The sequence below is a fragment of the Brachyhypopomus gauderio genome, unplaced genomic scaffold, assembly GCF_052324685.1.
Source record: "Brachyhypopomus gauderio isolate BG-103 unplaced genomic scaffold, BGAUD_0.2 sc69, whole genome shotgun sequence".
Taxonomy (NCBI): domain Eukaryota; kingdom Metazoa; phylum Chordata; class Actinopteri; order Gymnotiformes; family Hypopomidae; genus Brachyhypopomus; species Brachyhypopomus gauderio.
The window spans coordinates 516,392-537,713 of NW_027506890.1; the positions used below are offsets into that span (position 1 = coordinate 516,392).

At 42.8% G+C, this 21,322-nt stretch overlaps 1 protein-coding gene across 1 annotated transcript; it reads left to right on the top strand.

Annotated features, from left to right (window-relative positions):
• Window positions 1-8,981: 8,981 nt before the first annotated feature.
• Window positions 8,982-18,319, top strand: LOC143490991 (uncharacterized). The gene is given in 8 exon segments (XM_076989590.1): window positions 8,982-9,210; window positions 9,481-9,860; window positions 11,484-12,329; window positions 12,633-12,824; window positions 13,077-13,398; window positions 14,771-14,810; window positions 15,949-16,956; window positions 16,958-18,319. Coding segments are annotated over 8 exon segments (4,185 nt in total). The 3' UTR covers window positions 18,126-18,319.
• The last annotated feature ends 3,003 nt before the right edge of the window (window positions 18,320-21,322 follow it).

The following is a 21,322-nucleotide window of genomic DNA, read 5'->3' on the forward strand; positions in this document are numbered from 1 at the left end:
CAGCCCAGCTTTGTCTTAACAAGACTTGTGAAACCGTTTGCCATATTAATCTTTTCCCAAATGTGTACAGAATATAGGTAAGCACATCTGCTACCACTGTGGTGCAAACTTGGCAAATAAGTCTGGCATAAGTTGCATAACACTATTCCTCAGGACCACTAGAGATGTTGGTTGTTTTTGCATGATGACAGCTCCTGATGTTCAAGTCTACACTTAGCAATAGCAGCATTAGAAATGTATTTTGGTTGTTTAAATACTTCACTGTCACAAGATAGGATGAGGCATTGCACCTCAGTTAAACCCCCATTTACATTTTACAATTACCTTTAGATCCCACAAGGAACCACACTCTAACTAGACATTAACCCAAATGTCCGTCGTGGTCCAACGAGATCCTTCACTTTAAAACATTGTTAGGTTTGTTCCAGCCAACAGACAAACACCAACTTGTGCAAACACACCTTTCTCCATGCCTGATGTACTTCCTCTCCTCCATCAAAGGCATTTAACCCTGCATGTGACCTTGATTTCTTTGTATAAAGCCAAGTGAAATCTAAGCCATGCATTAGTATCCTTTCATTGTTTTTCTATGAGCGGGATGGACAACTGACTCATGGAATTGATCACCTCCCAGTGGATGCTACAGGGAACATGGACTGCATGGATAACCTTTTGTGCTCTTCAGGACTATGACATCAGCCCCAGTCTGAAGACCAAGGGGGGAATGTAGGTACTGTGGTGGAAATTTGGTGATTTCCATTTAGATCAGGCTTTCTTAGTATACGTTAAACACATTAGAAATAAGGTTTTTGCATATGTGTGTTAATCAAAGCACTAAAGTCATTCTGGTGACTTTAGTAGGCCTCAGAGATGTGTTTATGTGTGCCTGTCTGGGACATTTAATCTGATGTTCCTCTGGTGTTCCTAAACTGACCTCGCTGGAGACGCATAATCTCAGCTTGGAAAGGACTACGGCGACACTCAGTCTGCCATGCCATCACGAGGATGCTGAGCAGGGAGGGGGCACGCATCATATGCATCTGTCAAATCAGAGTTAATCACTCCTTACTTTGTCCAATCATATTTAGTTAATAACCGCGTGTTCACCTCGTGGACACCGTGTGTATTGATGATCAAGGGTATAAAGGATGAGAGTTCGGAATGGGGAATTAGCTCTCTCTGTGACTGACACGTGGGTGTTTGTAACGGAGATCTCAAGGGTTTAATCTATGTCTATGTTTTAATAAATCATTGTACTTATTATCTAACCCAACTGCTTCTGACTTATTTTGTACTCACCATTGAAGGGTTTCAGAATTTCTAAGACAGTACCATGCTAAACCAGCAGGTGGCAGTACCACTGGTAACACATTGAACAAGCTTGCTTTGATGGAAGTAAGGGTGTGTCTACAGTTCAGGTGTTTAAATACCCTGAACAGCCATTCATCTCTCTCTCTCTGGTTTGACCGACACATAGGTTAGACCTATTAAAGAGAGGCTCCGTCACTCCTCTCTCTCCAGTTTTTCTTTGAGAACACGCGAACTTTGCAACGACTAACAGCAAACAGCTGAAAGTCGTATTACTTAATTAACGAGCCCGAGTTACGGTGTAATCTAACCAGCAACCGATCAACGTTACCGCGACAACAGATTCACCGAACGACTTCAATCAAGCTTGCTAACGCGGCCACACGGACTGAAACAAAGGCGATCAATTCCCTGTAGTTAAACCGTGAACGAGACTCTCATTCCTGGACTTCATATCCAGAAGGACGTTTCCCAGCACACCTGGACGACATCGCTTTATCAACGAGGAGCCTGCGGTGGAAATTCCCTCCTAATTCAGGGAGGACGACGACACTACCCCAAATCCTCAACACGTGAGACTCTTAACGCTGGGCATAGTTTATAAAAGGGCAAAGTTATTTGAACTGTAAAGTTAACCAAGCTTTCTGTTAATACATTCTTAATGTGTTTAACTTTATTTTCATAATCTTCATCAAGATTTGTATATACAAAGCTCTCTTTGCTGTGCATGCCACCATCTTTTATTTATCTGATTAATGGACAACTTGTAGTCTTCCCCATTCTCAGACACACCACATTAATTTTTAGTTATTAAGCCAGCTCCATTACTCTCTGTTCTGACCACGTTGGAATAAACCAGCTGAGCTCATTAACACAGTCGCGCTGCTCTACGGTTTAAAGTCGGCGCCATTTTAGTTGCTTTGTTCTCTATAGGAGAACTGAGATTACAGCTCCGCCTCCTCACACGCGCACAAGCGCGTGCACACATTACACTCCTCCCCTTTTTATACACACACACACACACACACACTAAGTACCCAGTCTTCACTGTAAATGTACTGATCCTAGTTGATGCCGTTTGTTTTAGAATAGTTGGTTTTAAATAAATGTATCATTTATTTTCACCAAATTGTCTGTGTTGATGTCATTCAAACGTGGTTGTTGCCAAAACCTCCAAAGAATTCATAGTGAAATCCTTCAGATGCCAAACCATTAATTACCCATAGTTGATAACTAAATGTTATGGTTCTGGTATAATTAGAATATGAGACTGATTCTAAATTAATGAGACTGATTTAATAATTAAGGTAAAACAAATTATATCTACTTTAAAGGATTAGTAGGTGAAACCCCTACAACATAATCAAGTTCACCTGTTACACCACCACGCCCACATTCCATACGTACTTAAGCACCAGAACTACACTTCCTGGTTGCGAAGTATTGCCTCCATGTTGTCGCGTGCCAAGCCTTTATTCCTGACTGTCTCTCTGTGCACCAAACTCTGCTTGTTCCCTAGACCACGTCTCCCGCCTGATCCCTGGTACCTTCTTGGACTCTGCTCTCGCCTCACGACCCCGGACCGTCCTGACCACCGCTACTTCGTTGCAGCCCTGCACCAGCATAACACCGCAGCATTGTCTGCACGGCTCGCTGTACAGCATTGTATCAATAAAAACAGATCATTTCCGCATCAGGATCTCTCTCTGCGTGCTCTATTCGTTACACTTATTCTTTCTCTCCCATCTTTATCTCTCCATAAAGGAGGATGGAGATCACATGTACAATGAAATATTGGGTGTGTATAGTTTAGCTGGTCCTGTTAAAGAAGAGAATACTTTAACAACTTAACGCACCATTCAGTATCTTCATATAGCAAGGGAAAACCTTATTCTCTCATAGCTCCTCACTGAAGAATCTAAATACACCCTATACACATCAGACATAAAGTACATTTACCAGCTTTTTACCCTGGCAAGCATTCTAGAAAAGAGCTGGACGAGGTGGCTAAGGAGAGGGAAGCCTGGGCCTCTTCGCGTAGGCTACTGCCCGAACCCGGATAAGCAGATGTGAATGGATGATTTATTACTGTGGAATGAGTAAATACACAAATCCATTCATTGTCACAAATTTCGCATGGTCTATAAAATAGAAATTGGTCCCTGCCCTGCCATTGATCTAAAACTTATTTCATGAAGGAAATTACAACCAATAGCAGGCCAAACACCTGAGCTGCATCTTTTATTCATATTGTCTTTCCTCATTTTTATTGTGCTGAAGACCATAATTACAAAAAGATCAGTTTATTTTGGGTCTTTAGACTTGTTGACATCACTGCGGATGAAATGTCTGTTCCATTTCTGAGGTGTTAATGGTCTAGTGCAGTGGCAGCTGGTCAATACGGGGTGCTGGGGCGCCGCCCCCTTAATATCAAATCAAATCAAATCAAATTTTATTTATATAGCGCTTTTTACAACAGTTGTTGTCACAAAGCAGCTTTACAAGTGCCGAGTCCTAGCCCCCAGTGAGCAAGCCAAGGGCGACAGTGGCAAGGAAAAACTCCCTAGTTTTTTTTGCATGAGGAAGAAACCTTGAGAGGAACCAAGACTCAGGGGGGGAACCCATCCTCCTCTGGCCGACACCGGTCACCATGACAACAACAACAATTTAGACAGAAAGAAATAAAGAAAAGGAAAAGATGTAGTATTGTCCATCATGGTGTAGGCTTATCCGGTCAGGCAGTAGGTGGCTGGCACTGGATAAATCGCTCGTCTCTCCTCATCTCATTTTTCCTCGAGCAGGCGGGCAGCCATGTGGAGAAAATAAAACAGGGAAAATTAGCTCTGTATGAGGACATATACGGGACAGATGAAATTAAACACATTTCTGGAGTGTGGCAGCAACTCCGGCATTAAGTTAAACTATTACAGCCTAGCTAAATAGGCAGAACCAGAAGGTAACATAGGCTTGGGGGTATTTTGAGACAATGGCATTCATCCACTGCACTGTCAACAAACTTGAGTGACCACGAGCAGTGACAGGACGACAGCACCAGCACCCCAGTCAACCATAAAACCCTTCGTCTATGAACCCCTGGATCTGTACCTTTATCTAAGGGGGGATGTTAATTATCAGACGCTAAACCAAATAGGTGGGTTTTCAACCTAGACTTAAAGATTGTGACTGTGTCAGAGTCCCGTACGCATTTTGGAAGGTTGTTCCAAAGCTGGGGGGCCTTATAAGAAAAGGCTCTTCCCCCTGCTGTTACCTTATTAATTTGTGGAACTAATAAATGACCAGCACCCTGTGATCTTAGTTGACGTGGGGGTTCATAGTAGGAAATAAGTTCCTGGAGGTATTCAGGAGCAAGCCCGTGTAGTGCTTTATATGTTAATAATAGAATTTTAAAATCAATACGAAATTTAACTGGGAGCCAATGCAGGGCTGATAGGACTGGTCTAATATGCTGAAATTTTCTAGTTCTGGTCAGAACTCTGGCTGCGGCATTTTGAACTATTTGAAGTTTATTTAGATTCCTAATTGAACATCCTGACAGTAGTGAATTGCAGTAGTCTAATCTAGAGCTAACAAAGGCGTGCACCAATTTTTCTGCATCATCCTGTGATAATGCATTTCTTAACTTAGCAATGTTGCGGAGATGTAGAAAAGCTATCCTAGTAGTATTATCTATGTATTTATCAAATGATAGGTCGGAGTCGAGTATGACGCCTAGGTTTTTGGCTGCTGTGCCAGGTGTAATGGGATAGTTTGCAAGATTAAGCATTAAATTTGGAATTTTTTGTCTTGCGGACTTGGGGCCCACAAGGAGAACTTCTGTTTTGTCCTCATTTAGTTTGTAGGAGTGCTCAGATGTGTTCCTGTGGGGATCTGGTGTTCTTCCATAAAACCATGGGGGGCAACAAATGGTGGTTTACCTCAAGAGGTTCCCAGAGCAATGGGATAAAACTGACCATTTGTATTTTAGTTATGTCAGTATGTTTGTGTGGCATGTTTATTCTTATTTTGTAGCTTGTTGTGTACTGGGTAAAGGTTATGCTAACAGGATAAGAGTTCCATCACTCCCTGATAAGGTTTGTAGACTTCACCCCAAAGGGGACAGTCCTGTATGGAATGCACACTGTATGCAAATGTACTCTGGTGTCTTTACCAGCAACCTGATTCCCATTGGTTAACCTGGTTTTTGTGACTGCTGTCCCTTTGAGATGCTGGGGGGATATAAAAAGAGAAGTTTGTGGGTGCAGGGGTCTCTTCTATCATCTGGGCTCTTTTTTCATCTGGGCTCTCTTCTTTTCATCTGGGCTCTCTTTTTGCTTCCTTTGGGGTCCTTCTCCGTGAGGCAGCCTGCACCGGTTGGTATCTCTGTTTCCATTAGGTATTATTGTTACTTTAGTCTAGTATGGTTGGTATTGTTTTATATTTTGTTGGTTATTGAATAAATCTGGTTAATTGTGTAGCCACGGTCTTCCTTGATTATAGCTATACTGGGCCAGATGAGCTCATTATTAGTATCAGTTAAAAGGTAAATCAATGCTAATGCCAATTCCCTCTAAAGTATCCCATCTGCTACGCATGTTTATGATAAACCTCTGACAAAGCAGGCTATTGTTTATAGCAAGGTACTTTATAAAGTTGGTTAGGTATATTCTATAACCTGTACTGATCTATTCAAGAAGTGAGTTCTTTTAGATTCTTACCAACTATAATTTGGAGTCAGATATTTAAGTTTTATGCACGTCAATCCTTCTTCTGCACCTATTTCCGTCCTTGGTTGTAGGCAAGCAGGTAGGTTAGTTATATCTCATAACTATAACCCCTACAGAATTTGGTGACCCCGACGTGATATGGTACTAGTACAGAAATTTGTGTACTAGTGTGATCCAGTACTAGTACAAAGTAACCAGTTTACAGTTTTGCAAGCAGATAACGACCATCCGCCCGGATTGCTGTCTGTGATTCACACCTATGTTGCTGCATCTTTGGGTTTGGTCTCTTCTGAGGTAAGACAAATATACCCTTCTTTTTAGCAGCAGGGAAAACATAGGTGCACCATACAGACACATTTGTAGAACGGGTCGGAATACCCACCGAGTAGCAGGCGTGCCGACACGTGCAAAAGGACAAGGATTTTAGCTTGTATACACAATGGCTCAGGGATATGCTAGTGTAGAGGAGCAGGCCTTCATGGAGGATTGGGCTTTGGAGGTAAAAGAAACTCTGGTTAGCATGCGCATCAAGGGATTGTCGCTAAATGCTAGCAATGAGTTCATTTTAAATTGGCTCTCATCTGAGGGTTGTAAGCTTAGCACTAGGAGTAAACTCCAACATATTTTACTGAAAAAGCCTAAGCAACACAAACTATTAGCCGCCACAGGCTATTTAGTCCTCCGCAACAGCCTAAACTCTTTAGAGCAACACAAGAAAGCACTGGACAGTATGCGCAACTTGGAAAGCCTCCGATCTGAGGAGATCAGGAGAATGCGTTTACAAATAGACAGCTTTGCGTATGATAAGCTAACTTGGGCACGTCAGAGTGAGGCATTCACTAGGCAAATAGCTAGTCTCCAAAGTAAGTTGAGAGCAGGTACGAACTATGCCTCAACTTTGGAGAAATGCTGTGATAATGCTGGAATTCCTGTGGCTGCTGTGCGACAGATCTTTAACCCTCAATCTCAAATCATGCCTTTGTTGGATGATACTGAGGGTGATGAAGATGTTATGTTAATGGCCTTTGCTAACAGTGGATTAGACCGGGCCCGCCAGCAGGGGGTTGTGTTATCATCCCCACCAGCACCAGTCCTTGCACCTGGGTTAGTGCCACGGCCTCATACAGATAGTGTTTATCAGCAGTCTCCAGCTGTGATATCACAGCTAGCTGGAGCAGCTGGGTTTGCCCAGGCTGTGGGGTCAGAGCCCACACCCCCACTTGCAGATTTGGTTAAGGAAGACCATGTGGCCGTAAGCCCAAGAAAATGGAGACAAGACAAAAGCAGTCAGGTGCTCGCAGCAGCAATTCCAGGGTTACCTGAGCACAGGGAGCGTAGTCCTATTTGCACCAGGTCTAAAACTGCTAGTGCATCTAAAGTAGCCGTCATTAAAACAATGACAGATCCCAACGGGGAACGCTTCAATGTTAGCCGACAGCTAACTTTTCATGAATGTGCAGCACATTCCAGCGTTGTTGGGATGCTTCCCTGTAAAGGTCCATTTGAGCCATACTGGAGTGCGCTAATGCGTCAAGCTAGCGCTTTTAGCTTAGAACCAAAGGACATTTGGCAAATAGCTCTCACAACTATCCCTCCAGAGCTAATATCTAAAGCTCCAGAACAACTTCTGGATGGGAGAATCATGACTCCCTTACTGGGAGAAACACACACGGATGTGTTAGCCAGACTGAAAGATACCCTTCTAGATATTAGGGGTACGGTTCCGGCAGCTTGGGATAAGATCATTGATGCAAAACAAGGGAAAGAACCGTTTGAACAGTTTGCAGAGCGCCTTTGGGTAGTTTTTAGGGAGTATTCAGGAATTGAAGAGCCAACTAAGGATAATGAAATCCTGTTGCAAATCCTTAAAAATAATGCAGGTCCACATGTGCAGCAGGCACTAAGTCATGGAGCAAATCCTCCAGATAACACATTTGATTCCATAGTCAGGTGGGTTATGGGGATGGAGAGTCGCTTGAAAACAAGAGACCTTTTGCAACAGTTAAGTGGTTAGCTGAGGGTGAAGTCCCTAGCAAACCAAGTACGCCTACTTTTGAGAAACGTTGCAAATTTTGTAACAAGGTAGGACATGTAATTGAGGACTGTTTCAAGCTAAACAAACAGAAGTTTAAAAGGGCACATAAGCCAAAGGAACGACAGGAGGCTAGACCTACTGGTGAATATCAGACGTTAAGAGAGCAGCTTGCACTGATCAGTCAGCAGTTAGATGCTGTACAAGCGAAGTTCATAACATCTGACCTCAAAAACCTGTCAGATAGAAACAGTGGTCCTCAATAAGGGTGCATGGCCTCCATTCCTGTCGGCAGTAATATCCATCATGGTAATTGTTCTGTCCCGTACACTTGCAGCGAGACCCGGTTGGTCAACATTGTAATTCTCTTTTGCACCCTTGCTACATTTGTTGTTCTGTTTTCGTTTAAATCGCGCCATCTAACGGCCAGTGGCTATAAGCAGCAAGGAGATTAGAAAACGGCCATTCGAGCACAAAAAATAAATCTTCATATCACCTGTGAGCCTTGGCAAATCATAATCTGTAAGTGTAAGAACCACACAATAGCTTGTCGTATGTTAAATAGCTTCTTTGTCTGTAGTTTCTTTCACGATTCAGTTCTGTTTATGTTAGTTTTGGCTAAAGGGCACATAAATGTTCATTTGTGTAATGACTTGTGACAGTATGTTTATGGAAGTGTATTTATTTTATGACAAACATTTATGTACATTGTCAATTCTCGTTTTGTTACAGTTTTACAGTAAAAAGGGTCTCAGTAAAGAACAAAACAACGTCACATCGTCTCATCATTGCTGAGTCCTTTAATGTTTAGCTCGCTGTCTAGGTTGATTACAGAACAGTTAACTGAGGGCAGAAGAGTAAAAAGATTATCTACACGTCAAGTGCAACACCAGAGATAATTGATTCGGTAACTCAGGATGTCACACCCCAGGAGCACGCCACCTCTCTCCCAGTTTGAAGTCAGGTCAGAGTGTCACTCCTCTGCTTCACGCCGGTCCAGTGGCTCAAATGTGAGTCAGGCTGCAGCACAAGCACGGGCTAACGCAGAGGCTGCCCGAACCAGAGCGCAGTACGCCAAACGCCAAATAGACATGGAGGTCGAAAAGGCACGCATTGAGGCAACACTGAACGCTCTGAAGGAAGAGGGTGAGGCTGAAGCAGCCCTTGCTGCAGCTCAAGTATGGGAGGCTGCAGCTGAAGAAACACTTCAATCTACCGAGGTCGTGAACCCGGGCATTCCTATTACTACACCTCCTTCCATAAGACGAACACAGGAATATGTTAACACTCACTTTCACAACGGTCATGATATTAAAAGCAAAGAAAACATTGACACAGAACAACGAGTTGACTCAAGCAACACTCGCAATCTGCAATCATTTCCAGCCTCTCCACACCCATGTGAATGCTCTACAGATACCACCAGAGGACAGCCAAATTCGACATCCAAGCACATCAGGTCAGACGAACCACCCTTCCAGCACAGACCACCACAGGCCCCACGAACTGAAATCTCAGACTTAGCAGCCTACCTGGCACGCCGTGATCTACTTACAGCAGGTTTCAAAGTTTTTGACAACAAGCCAGAAACCTACCTGTCCTGGAAGTCTATGTTCTTTAATGCCACTGAAGGTCTCAACCTCAAAGCAAGCGAAGAGCTTGATTTACTCACCAAGTGGCTCGGTGGGGAGTCACTCCAACACGCCATGAGGATCAGAGCAGTCCACGTGAACAATCCTGAGACTGGTCTTCTGCGTCTCTGGCAACGGCTCGATAAGAATTATGGCTCTCCAGAGGTAATCGAGGCATCTCTGTTTAAACGCCTAGAGAATTTCCCAAGGATTTCCAACAAGGACACTTACCTGTTGCAGGAGCTAGCGGATCTCCTTCTTGAGTTACAATATGCAAAAAACGAAGGCTACTTGACAGGCCTTAGCTTCCTTGACACTTCAAAGGGAATAAACCCAATAGTTGAAAAACTTCCTTACAGTGTACAAGAGTCATGGGTCAGACAGGGGTCAAAATACAAAAAAGACAATGACGCTGTCTATCCACCCTTTTCCTACTTCGTCCAGTTTGTCAATGACCATGCCGAAATGAAAACAGATCCAAGCTTCATGTTGCAAGCTCACAGCACACTATCGCCAAAAGTTGAAAAGACAGCAAGAAGACAAGCTCAGTTCAGAGTTCCTGTTGCAGTAAGTAAAACAGACATTAACAAAACTGACAAGGATGCTGTATTGCTTTCTCTCAGTCCAGACAAGCAATGTCCCATACATCGGAAGCCACATTCACTGGCCAAATGCAGGGGCTTCAGACTGAAAACATTAGATGAAAGGAAGAGGTTACTTAAAGAACACTCTATTTGTTACAAATGCTGCTCATCTACAAGTCACCAAGCAAAGGACTGTAAAGCCATTATCTATTGCTCCGAATGCAATAGCAGTGGTCACATTTCAGCCATGCATGGAGGATCACCACCCCCATGGTCATTCAGAGACTCTGATACAACACCACAGAGTCATGGTGAGGAGTCTGGCTCACCAAGCTCCACAATTACCTCATCCAGTTGTACAGAAATATGCGGCCCAGGCTTCCGAGGAAAGTCATGCTCAAAGATTTGCTTAGTTAATGTGTATCCCAGAGCATTCCCAAAAGAAAAGAGAAGAATGTATGCAATGTTAGACGACCAAAGCAACGTGTCACTGGCTAGGTCTGCCTTTTTTGATATTTTTTGTGTACAAGGTAACGCACTCCCATACACTATGAAAACGTGCACTGGCTTATCTGACACAAAAGGGCGCAGAGCTAATGGTTTTATCATTGAGCACATCAATGAAAAGGTGTCTATGCCGTTGCCAACACTCACCGAATGTGACCAGATCTCAGACAACAGAAATGAGATACCTACCCCAGAGGCAGCCGCCGCTCACCCCCATCTGCGACCAATAGCAACACAGATACCATCACTAGATCCATCAGCAGATATTCTTCTCCTCCTGGGGAGAGACATCATTCGAGCTCACAAGGTCCGCAGTCAGGTAAATGGCCCTCACGATGCACCTTATGCTCAGTGCCTGGATTTAGGGTGGGTAATCATAGGAGATGTTTGCCTCTCAGGGGCTCATAAACCCACTGTGAACTCTTTCAAGACTAATGTTTTCAGTAATGGCCGACACAGCTTTCTCTCTCCCTGTAAAAATGTGGTCCACATTAAAGAGAATTTCACAGAGAAAAGCTCCCCCTCTAAAGATGCAAAATATGAGCTAGGTAGACGTCTTTTCCAGCAAACTACAGACGATGAGAAGTTTGTACTCTCGGTTGAAGATGCGCTATTCTTGAACATTATGGATAAAGAATTTACCAAAGATGAGGGAAATAACTGGGTGGCTCCACTCCCATTTCGTTTCCCAAGACAGCTTCTACCCAACAACAAGGAACAAGCTCTCAGTCGTTTGATGTCACTCCGGAAAACGCTGACAAAGAAAACTGTGATGAAAGAGCATTATGTGGAATTCATGGAGAAAATCTTCAGGAAGGGTCATGCTGAATCTGCCCCTCCTCTTGCACCAGACCAAGAATGCTGGTATCTCCCGAGCTTTGGCATTTACCACCCTCAAAAGCCAGACAAAATCAGAATAGTGTTTGATTCAAGTGCGCAGTGTAACAACGTGTCTCTCAATGATGTACTGCTTAAAGGGCCAGACCTCAACAACAGTCTCGTAGGCGTGCTGATCCGTTTCAGGTCTGACCCATATGCAGCTATGGCAGATGTGGAGCAGATGTTTCACAATTTTCTAGTCAAAGAAGATCACCGCAACTACCTTCGCTTCTTGTGGTTTAAAGATCACAATCTGGATGGAGAAGTGCAGGAGTTCAGAATGACGGTCCACGTATTCGGAAACTGCCCATCACCATCTGTTGCCATCTATGGGCTGAAGAGAACAGCTGTGGAGGGAGAGACTGAATATGGGAGTGATGTGAGGCAATTCATTGAACGTCACTTTTATGTAGATGACGGACTGAAGTCATTCTGTTCCCCAGATGAAGCCATTGATGTGCTGCGCAGAACTCAGAAAATGCTGGCACAATCTAACATACATCTGCACAAAATAACATCTAACTGTTCAGCCATCACCAGTGCCTTCCCAAATGAAGACCTCGCAACTAGCATGCAGGACCTTGAACTAGGACAGACTTCACCACACATGCAGCGCACCTTAGGCTTGTGCTGGGACCTGTCCGCAGACCTGTTCAAATTCCAGGTAGCAAGCAGTGAAAAGCCTTTCACCAAACGTGGTGTACTGTCAGTCATTAACAGTTTGTATGACCCCCTCGGCTTTGCTGCGCCTGTCATTATTGAAGGCAGAACCATATTGAGAGACATTGCATCAGATGTGTGCGACTGGGACACTGAACTGCCAAAAGAAAAACAGGATAATTGGCAAAGGTGGAAAGACTCTTTAAAACACTTGCAACAGCTTAAAATCCCCAGAATGTACACCTCCATTCCACTCTCTGCTGCACAGAGAAAAGAGGTAAATGTTTTCTGTGATGCTTCCACTAAGGCAGTAGGTGCTGTTGCCTATCTCAAACTCACAAACGCAGAAGGTCACAGTGAAGTGGGCTTTCTTATTGGCAAGACAAGACTCGCTCCTAAACCAGACATTACTATACCAAGACTGGAGCTCTGTGCAGCAGTGCTGGCAGTAGAAGTGGCTGAATTAGTCCTGGAAGAGCTGGACATCAAAGCAGATCAGGTGAGCTTCTTCACAGACTCCAAGGTAGTGCTGGGATACATCTTTAATGAAAGGAGACGCTTTTATGTTTACGTCCATAACAGAGTCGAACGCATTAAGCACTCTACACAAGCTCATCAGTGGCATTATGTGCCGACTCACTTAAACCCAGCTGACCATGCCACACGCGCTTTACCTGCTCAGCAGCTTTCTCACTCCATATGGCTGAGCGGACCCGCATTTCTCACGGACTCCAACCAACGTCTGACACAGAAACAACCATTTGATCTCATTGACCCAGAGAATGACACTGAACTGCGTCCAGAGGCAACAACATGTGCCACCACTCTGTCAAAGGATATGCTTGGAAGTGCACGGTTTGAAAGGTTTTCTAGCTGGAAATTGCTACTGAGAGCCATTGCCAGACTTCAACACATTGTCAAGTCCTTCAGACACAGTCCAGAGAACACATGTCAAGGGTGGTACAAATGCAGTGGACGTCTGGATGAAAACCAGCTTAACCAAGCCAAAGCCACCATCATTCGCACCGTCCAGAGAGAACTGTACGCAGAAGACATCAAACGTCTTGAAAGAGGTGAGCCCATCAAAAATTCAAGTCCACTCAGCAAATTGAGCCCATTTATCGACATAAATGGGGTTCTCAGAGTCGGTGGGAGGCTAAAAAGAGCACAGTTAACATCTGATGAGACGCATCCCATGCTCATCTCCGGGAAACATCACCTTACCCAGCTCATAATCAGACACTTTCATATGAAGGTGAGCCATCAGGGCAGACACTTCACTGAAGGGGCGGTCAGAACTGCAGGGTTTTGGATTGTAGGAGGTAAAAAAGCAATAAGCAGCGTAATATTCAAATGTGTTACATGCCGCAGACTAAGGGGCAAACAGCAAGAACAAATCATGTCTGATTTGCCAGAAGACAGGTTCTCCATGGATCCCCCATTCACATCTGTGGGCCTTGATGTATTTGGCCCATGGCCTGTTACCATCAGGAAAACAAGGGGAGGTCAAGCAGATGCAAAGAGGTGGGCAGTGATCTTTACGTGCATGAGCACACGCGCCATTCACGTTGAAATCATTGAATCAATGAACACATCATCTTTCATAAATGCATTGCGCCGTTTTTTCGCAATCAGAGGTGCTGTGAAGTTGCTCAGATCAGACTGTGGGACTAACTTTGTGAGCGCCTGCCAGGAACTGCAAATTGACAAGAATGGTTGCAATGATAAAAAAATTGATGCCTTCCTTAGAAACAGTGGCTGTAAGTGGCAGTTTAATCCACCACATGCATCGCATATGGCAGGCTCCTGGGAACGCATGATTGGAGTTACTCGTCGGATTCTTGATGCAATGCTGCTAGAACAAAGAAACACAAAACTCACACATGAGGTGTTAGTGACATTCTTGGCTGAAGTCACAGCCATAGTAAATGCACGGCCACTCACAACTGTCTCTACAGACCCAGACAACCCTGTTATTCTCACTCCTGCCATGCTGCTTACCCAAAAGGTTGGTGCACCCCCTACGCCGCCTGGCCAGTTTGAAAGCCATGACCTGTTTAGAGCGCAGTGGAGACGTGTGCAACACTTGGCCACCATCTTCTGGGGGCGGTGGCAGAAAGAATATATCACTGGACTTCAAGATCGTCGCAAGTGGAGAGTGGTGAGACCAGATCTACAAACAGGGGATGTGGTCCTGCTGAAAGAGACCCTTGAGAATAGAAATAACTGGCCACTTGGTCTAATTACAAAGACTTTTCCCAGTGAAGATGGCCGAGTCAGAAAGATAGAGGTCAAGATTTTCCGTAAGGGCGAGCAAAGACATTATGTGCGTCCTATAACTGAAGTTGTTTTGTTGGTGTCTAAAGACAATTCTTGACTTGTACAGTTCCCATTTTTTAACAGTGTGCTCAAATTAGATGAATGGTGACATCTCTTTAATGTCAGGTGGGGAGTGTTCTGTCCCGTACACTTGCAGCGAGACCCGGTTGGTCAACATTGTAATTCTCTTTTGCGCCACAAGGGGCACCCTTGCTACATTTGTTGTTCTGTTTTCGTTTAAATCGCGCCATCTAACGGCCAGTGGCTATAAGCAGCAAGGAGATTAGAAAACGGCCATTCGAGCACAAAAAATAAATCTTCATATCACCTGTGAGCCTTGGCAAATCATAATCTGTAAGTGTAAGAACCACACAATAGCTTGTCATATGTTAAATAGCTTCTTTGTCTGTAGTTTCTTTCACAATTCAGTTCTGTTTATGTTAGTTTTGGCTAAAGGGCACGTAAATGTTCATTTGTGTAATGACTTGTGACAGTATGTTTATGGAAGTGTATTTATTTTATGACAAACATTTATGTACATTGTCAATTCTCGTTTTGTTACAGTTTTACAGTAAAAAGGGTCTCAGTAAAGAACAAAACAACGTCACATCGTCTCATCATTGCTGAGTCCTTTAATGTTTAGCTCGCTGTCTAGGTTGATTACAGAACAGTTAACTGAGGGCAGAAGAGTAATTGTATCAAAAATTAGAGCTAACCTTGGAGGCCGGTTATGATTTTTCGCTTGTTGATACGGGAGCTGCCTATTCATGTTCATGTACAGATCCTACACTTCCACTGACTGATGAGCCCACAGTGTTAATTGTCTTATGAGCCATTCCTTCAAGGGCCACAGGTATCAGCCCTTATGAGCTTATGACAGGAAGAGTCATGAAGCTTATCATTGATCCAGAGGTGCCACCTGCTGAGTTGGGTCCATTAATGCATACCACTCAGCAAACTGTCTTGCTGCAATTGCAAGATAGACTCAAGGTTCTGAATGCTCATGCAGCTCTGAAGCAGCAGCAGTCAGACAGAGCAAATGATGCTCTGTTTAATCCCACAACAGAAACCAAGTTCTCAGAAGGAGACTTGGTTCTTATCAGAGTTTTGTTGGATAAAGACATAAATGCATTTGCTCCACGCGGGCATGGACCTTATGAAGTCAAAGGAGTTTGCCACAGCTGTATAGCTGTCAAAGCAAGGCAGAAACTAAAGTGGTACCATATGACCCAATGTAAGCTATTCAAACATAGTGAGTAAATGTAGAGCATGTTGTTCTGTTTGTTTCATTCTCACATTCACAGACTCACTACTGCAGTTCCATGGATCCCTGATGCTAGGACGGTGACCAAAGAAACCTGCATTGAGCTAGGACAGCGAGTCAAATTGAGCCACATGCTCAGATGTGGGAGATGGGTATGGAAGTACTTCAAGGGGCCATTCACACCAAATTCACTGACAATTTTACCTAAGCAAATAGTTACATGGCCTCCTGGTGTAGCACCAGAACCAAATTGTATAACTCAAATTTGCTGTAATTTAGGTTCCACCCATCCTCCTACAATTAGTTTTTCTATTCCTATTATCCATGTTCCAAGCCAAGCCAATTCTACAACATGGATAAAACTGAAATCAATTGAGGGTCAAGAAGCAGGTGTTTTAAGCACATTATACAAGCGAGGAAATAATGGAGTAGATCCTCGGAAGTGCTATAACACAAAAGAACTTGAACCTGCCATGTATGAGTGCACACATATAGAACCACTCAATTCTACCCACAACACATATACATCCCATCTTTTTAATCTCTCTTCTCCACAGGATTATTCTATTACTCCCAAACCTTTTGTTTGGACAAAACGTCGGGAATGCATGTATTGTGTTGGTAGGTGTGAAGCTGACCTAAATTTGTGGACAGGTGCAGAAAATTGCACATGGACACGTAAATATTGTTTCAATTTAACGACATGCGGCTACCACAAACCAACACAGTGTCCAAATACATACCCTGTCCCTCTAGCTGGACTTATTAGAGGAAACATTAATAAGACTCTATTGCATGATGTAAACCTTGTTATGGTTCATGTTAGTTACAATATTTCAAATATCCTCTCAGCTTATCTGACACATTGTAAAGCCTACACTAAAACATACACATGGCTCAAAACTCAAATTGAAGATTTAGTGAATGACTACAAAAGCAGATTAGCAGTCCAAATTCCATACTCACAGTCACGCATGAAGCGAGATCTATTCTTGGACATCACTGGATTATTTGGTAGTAGTAATACACTAATGAACACATACCAAATCTTGGCTTACCAATCAGTTTGCAACTGGTTTTCAACATCTGACTAATGGTGAAGATAATATTATTAAAGCAGTAAAGTCAGAAGCTCAAGCTTTGTTACACCTTAGTCATATGATTTTTAACCAAACACACACCTTAGAGCTTGATTTTGCATGCAGAGCTTATGCTCAAGATCTGTTTACAGCAGCAAGGCAGTAGGTATTGGATCTCCGATTCCAGAAATCACCATGTCATGCCTTAGCTGATTTGATTGAAATGCTTGATCTTGATCGTTGGTTTAAATCAATTTCTATGAAAACCATTTATTATGCTGAACTTCTTACAACTATTATGATGTACAATGGAAACGAGTGCCCTGGTTGTATTGGTTTTTATGCAACTTATCCTTTTATTCACCCTGAGCAAATTTTTCCAGATTCCACCACTATACGTTCATTGGGTACGGTTATCAGGGATCAGGTTGTCAAATGGGATCAGGTGACTGGTTATATGACTGTAAAGGGTTCTGAAATGTTGCTTACTACACGTTCTTGCTGCCATGAAACATCCAGTTATGTAATCTGTACATGTAATACATTACAACCTGTCTCTTCAAATGATACTAAGTTGATCAATGTTCATTCGTTGCATGAATACTCTGATGCAGTCCAAGTGTCACACACCCAGTGGTGTGTGATTAGTGAAATGACATCTTTCAGTTATGGGGGTCTTCTGTGCCCTGCCAATCACTCGTTCTGTCTAGAGGTGAGAGATGACTTCACAATGGGACCTTTAAGCATTCTGGGTAGGATACCAATGGACACTGATGTTTCTCCATGGTGGGAAGACACTTTCTATGAGGAAAGCACAAAACCTCTCACAGACACTGTACAGCTGGTTCAGCGCCTGATTCAGACAACCAGCTATCATCTTCGTCAAGCACAAGTGGAAGTGCATCTCGCCAGTGAGACGGTGAGAATCCTGACCAGTGCTTCAACCCTTTCAGCGGAGTACATGTATACCTGGTGGGACTGGGTTTTCCGGGGATGCGTCCTGGCCAGTTCTTTAATACTCGCCATCACCCTGATCCAGTTCTGCTATTTCAGGAAGCACATCACTGCCCTTCGCTCCACTATGACAGAGACACTCACTCTCGGGTCGTTGAATGTTTCTACATTTTGGCGTCCCTGAGGGGGGATTTGTAGGAGTGCTCAGATGTGTTCCTGTGGGGGATGCAGGATCTGGTGTTCTTCCATAAAACCATGGGGGGCAACAAATGGTGGTTTACCTCAAGAGGTTCCCAGAGCAATGGGATAAAACTGACCATTTGTATTTTAGTTATGTCAGTATGTTTGTGTGGCATGTTTATTCTTATTTTGCAGCTTGTTGTGTACTGGGTAAAGGTTATGCTAACAGGATAAGAGTTCCATCACTCCCTGATAAGGTTTGTAGACTTCACCCCAAAGGGGACAGTCCTGTATGGAATGCACACTGTATGCAAATGTACTCTGGTGTCTTTACCAGCAACCTGATTCCCATTGGTTAACCTGGTTTTTGTGACTGCTGTCCCTTTGAGATGCTGGAGGGATATAAAAAGAGAAGTTTGTGGGTGCAGGGGTCTCTTCTATCATCTGGGCTCTTTTTTCATCTGGGCTCTCTTCTTTTCATCTGGGCTCTCTTTTTGCTTCCTTTGGGGTCCTTCTCCGTGAGGCAGCCTGCACCGGTTGGTATCTCTGTTTCCATTAGGTATTATTGTTACTTTAGTCTAGTATGGTTGGTATTGTTTTATATTTTGTTGGTTATTGAATAAATCTGGTTAATTGTGTAGCCACGGTCTTCCTTGATTATAGCTATACTGGGCCAGATGAGCTCATTATTAGTATCAGTTAAAAGGTAAATCAATGCTAATGCCAATTCCCTCTAAAGTATCCCATCTGCTACGCATGTTTATGATCAGTGGTGGACGAAGTACAGCAATTATGTACTTGAGTAAAAGTACAGTTACCTTGCATTGAATATTACTTAAGTAAAAGTAAAAGTATTCACCTCAATTTTTTACTTGAGTAAAAGTACAAAAGTATCTGCCTTCAAAAATACTTAAGTATTAAAAGTAAAAGTAAAAACTTTTTTTTTCTTAGCGTCATATCAAAACCCCTAGGCCTACTCGATCAACAAGTGAACAACGAAACAGTGCCTTACATTTGCCTAGCAAACACAAAATACTCAAAACTATTATATTTAAGACCAAGTGCTTTTGAAGCAACAACAAAAAAAGCATTCATTCAAGTTTCATTATTTTATTTTTCATTCATTTCGGTTGTCAAAAAATAACAAATAACAAACACCATCGACCGGTCGATCGCGAAGGAACTGTCGGTCGATCGCGAAGGAATGTGCGTAGATCGCGTCACATAAAATAGTAGTAGATGAATCGCACATCTGCACTGACGGTTGTATTTTGATTGACATTCACGGCAGCCAATCTGCAATCCACTCAACAAATTACGTTCGCCACACCCCCCCCCCCCCCTCAACATATTACGTGTGTATTATTGCGTAAATAATTAATATAATAATAATAATTTAAATAATTTTGCTTCGCTTCGCTCATATTTGCGTGCCTTCGCCTCCCTCATAGGAATGAATTGCGAAGTTCGCTTCGCTTGGCCAAAGACGCGTGTATGTGTCCCCGGCTTTAACGTTTGATGTGGGAGTCTCCTGTGTTAAACTGGCGCTTAGCATCTCCACAGATTGCAATTTGGGTACTAGCCAATGGTACTAGCACATTGCCTTGAATAAAAGCACGTTTTAAATGTAGCGTATTTAGATGTGATATATTTAACAGGGGTATATAAACCACCCTGTTGGTAGTACTCATCTAATGGCGAACTTACCTCGATGTGTTTTTTCAAGTTTGACGGCGAGTTAATAAATGATGACAGCGATGTGTTGTTCGGAATGCAGAGGAGACACTTGAAGGAATACGAATCATTTTTCTTTTCGAGGAATTAAAACAATTGGGCTAAATAAAAAGCCAGGGGTGTTGGGGAAAGCCATCTGTTGCAGCCACGTCAGATCCTCAGCCAATTAGCGTACAAATCTTAATCTCTTACTGAGCGCTGATTGGTTATACTCTTTTATTAAACGTTGATTTAAAAATAGAAAAGGAACGAGATGTTTCTGTAAATGTAACGAAGTGAAAAGTAAAAAGTTTCGCTTTGAAATGTAGTGAAGTAAAAGTATAAAGTCTTACCAAATAAAAGTACTTGAGTAAAGTACAGATACATGGAAATGTTACTTAAGTACAGTAACGAATTACATTTACTTCGTTACTGTCCACCACTGTTTATGATAAACCTCTGACAAAGCAGGCTATTGTTTATAGCAAGGTACTTTATAAAGTTGGTTAGGTATATTCTATAACCTGTACTGATCTATTCAAGAAGTGAGTTCTTTTAGATTCTTACCAACTATAATTTGGAGTCAGATATTTAAGTTTTATGCACGTCAATCCTTCTTCTGCACCTATTTCCGTCCTTGGTTGTAGGCAAGCAGGTAGGTTAGTTATATCTCATAACTATAACCCCTACAAGTTGGAGGAAGTTTAGAGACATCCAGCATTTAATATCTCTTACACAGGCCTCAATTTTTCCTAAACTGAGTTTGTCATCAGGTTTGGCTGATATGTAAAGTTGAGTGTCATCTGCATAGCAGTGAAAATTGACACCATGTTTGTTTATAACTGTGCCCAATGGTAGCATATATAATGTAAATAATAGTGGTCCTAAGATGGATCCTTGCGGGACCCCATATTTAACTATTGTACGTTTGGATGGAATATTATTGAGCTCTACAAACTGATAGCGATTTGTTAAGTAAGAATAAAACCATGAAAGGGCTGTGCCGGAGACTCCAACCCAGCGTTCTAACCTTTCTAGCAAGATCCTATGATCAATTGTGTCGAATGCTGCACTAAGATCAAGAAGCACTAACAGTGATACATAGCCTTGATCTGAAGCAAGGAGGAGATCATTTGTTACTTTAACTAATGCTGTTTCAGTACTGTGATGGGGCCTAAAACCAGATTGGAACTTTTCCAATATGTTATTCCTATGCAGTGTCGTGGAAATTTCCTAATAAATGGATGAGGACTCAGACGTGGTTAAATGATTAATTTATTACAAAAATATAAATATATATAAATAGGACAAAGACAGATACAAGACAGACACAGACATGAGAGTCTCATTCAAGCATGACAACTCTGAAGGCAGGGGGGCGCTCCCCCTGCTTATATACAATCTTAAACACAATTCAGCAGTTCTAACAGCAGGTTATCTTTAGCACAGCATGTTCCAAAACATAAGCGTCCAGCAGGCTACTTTGTC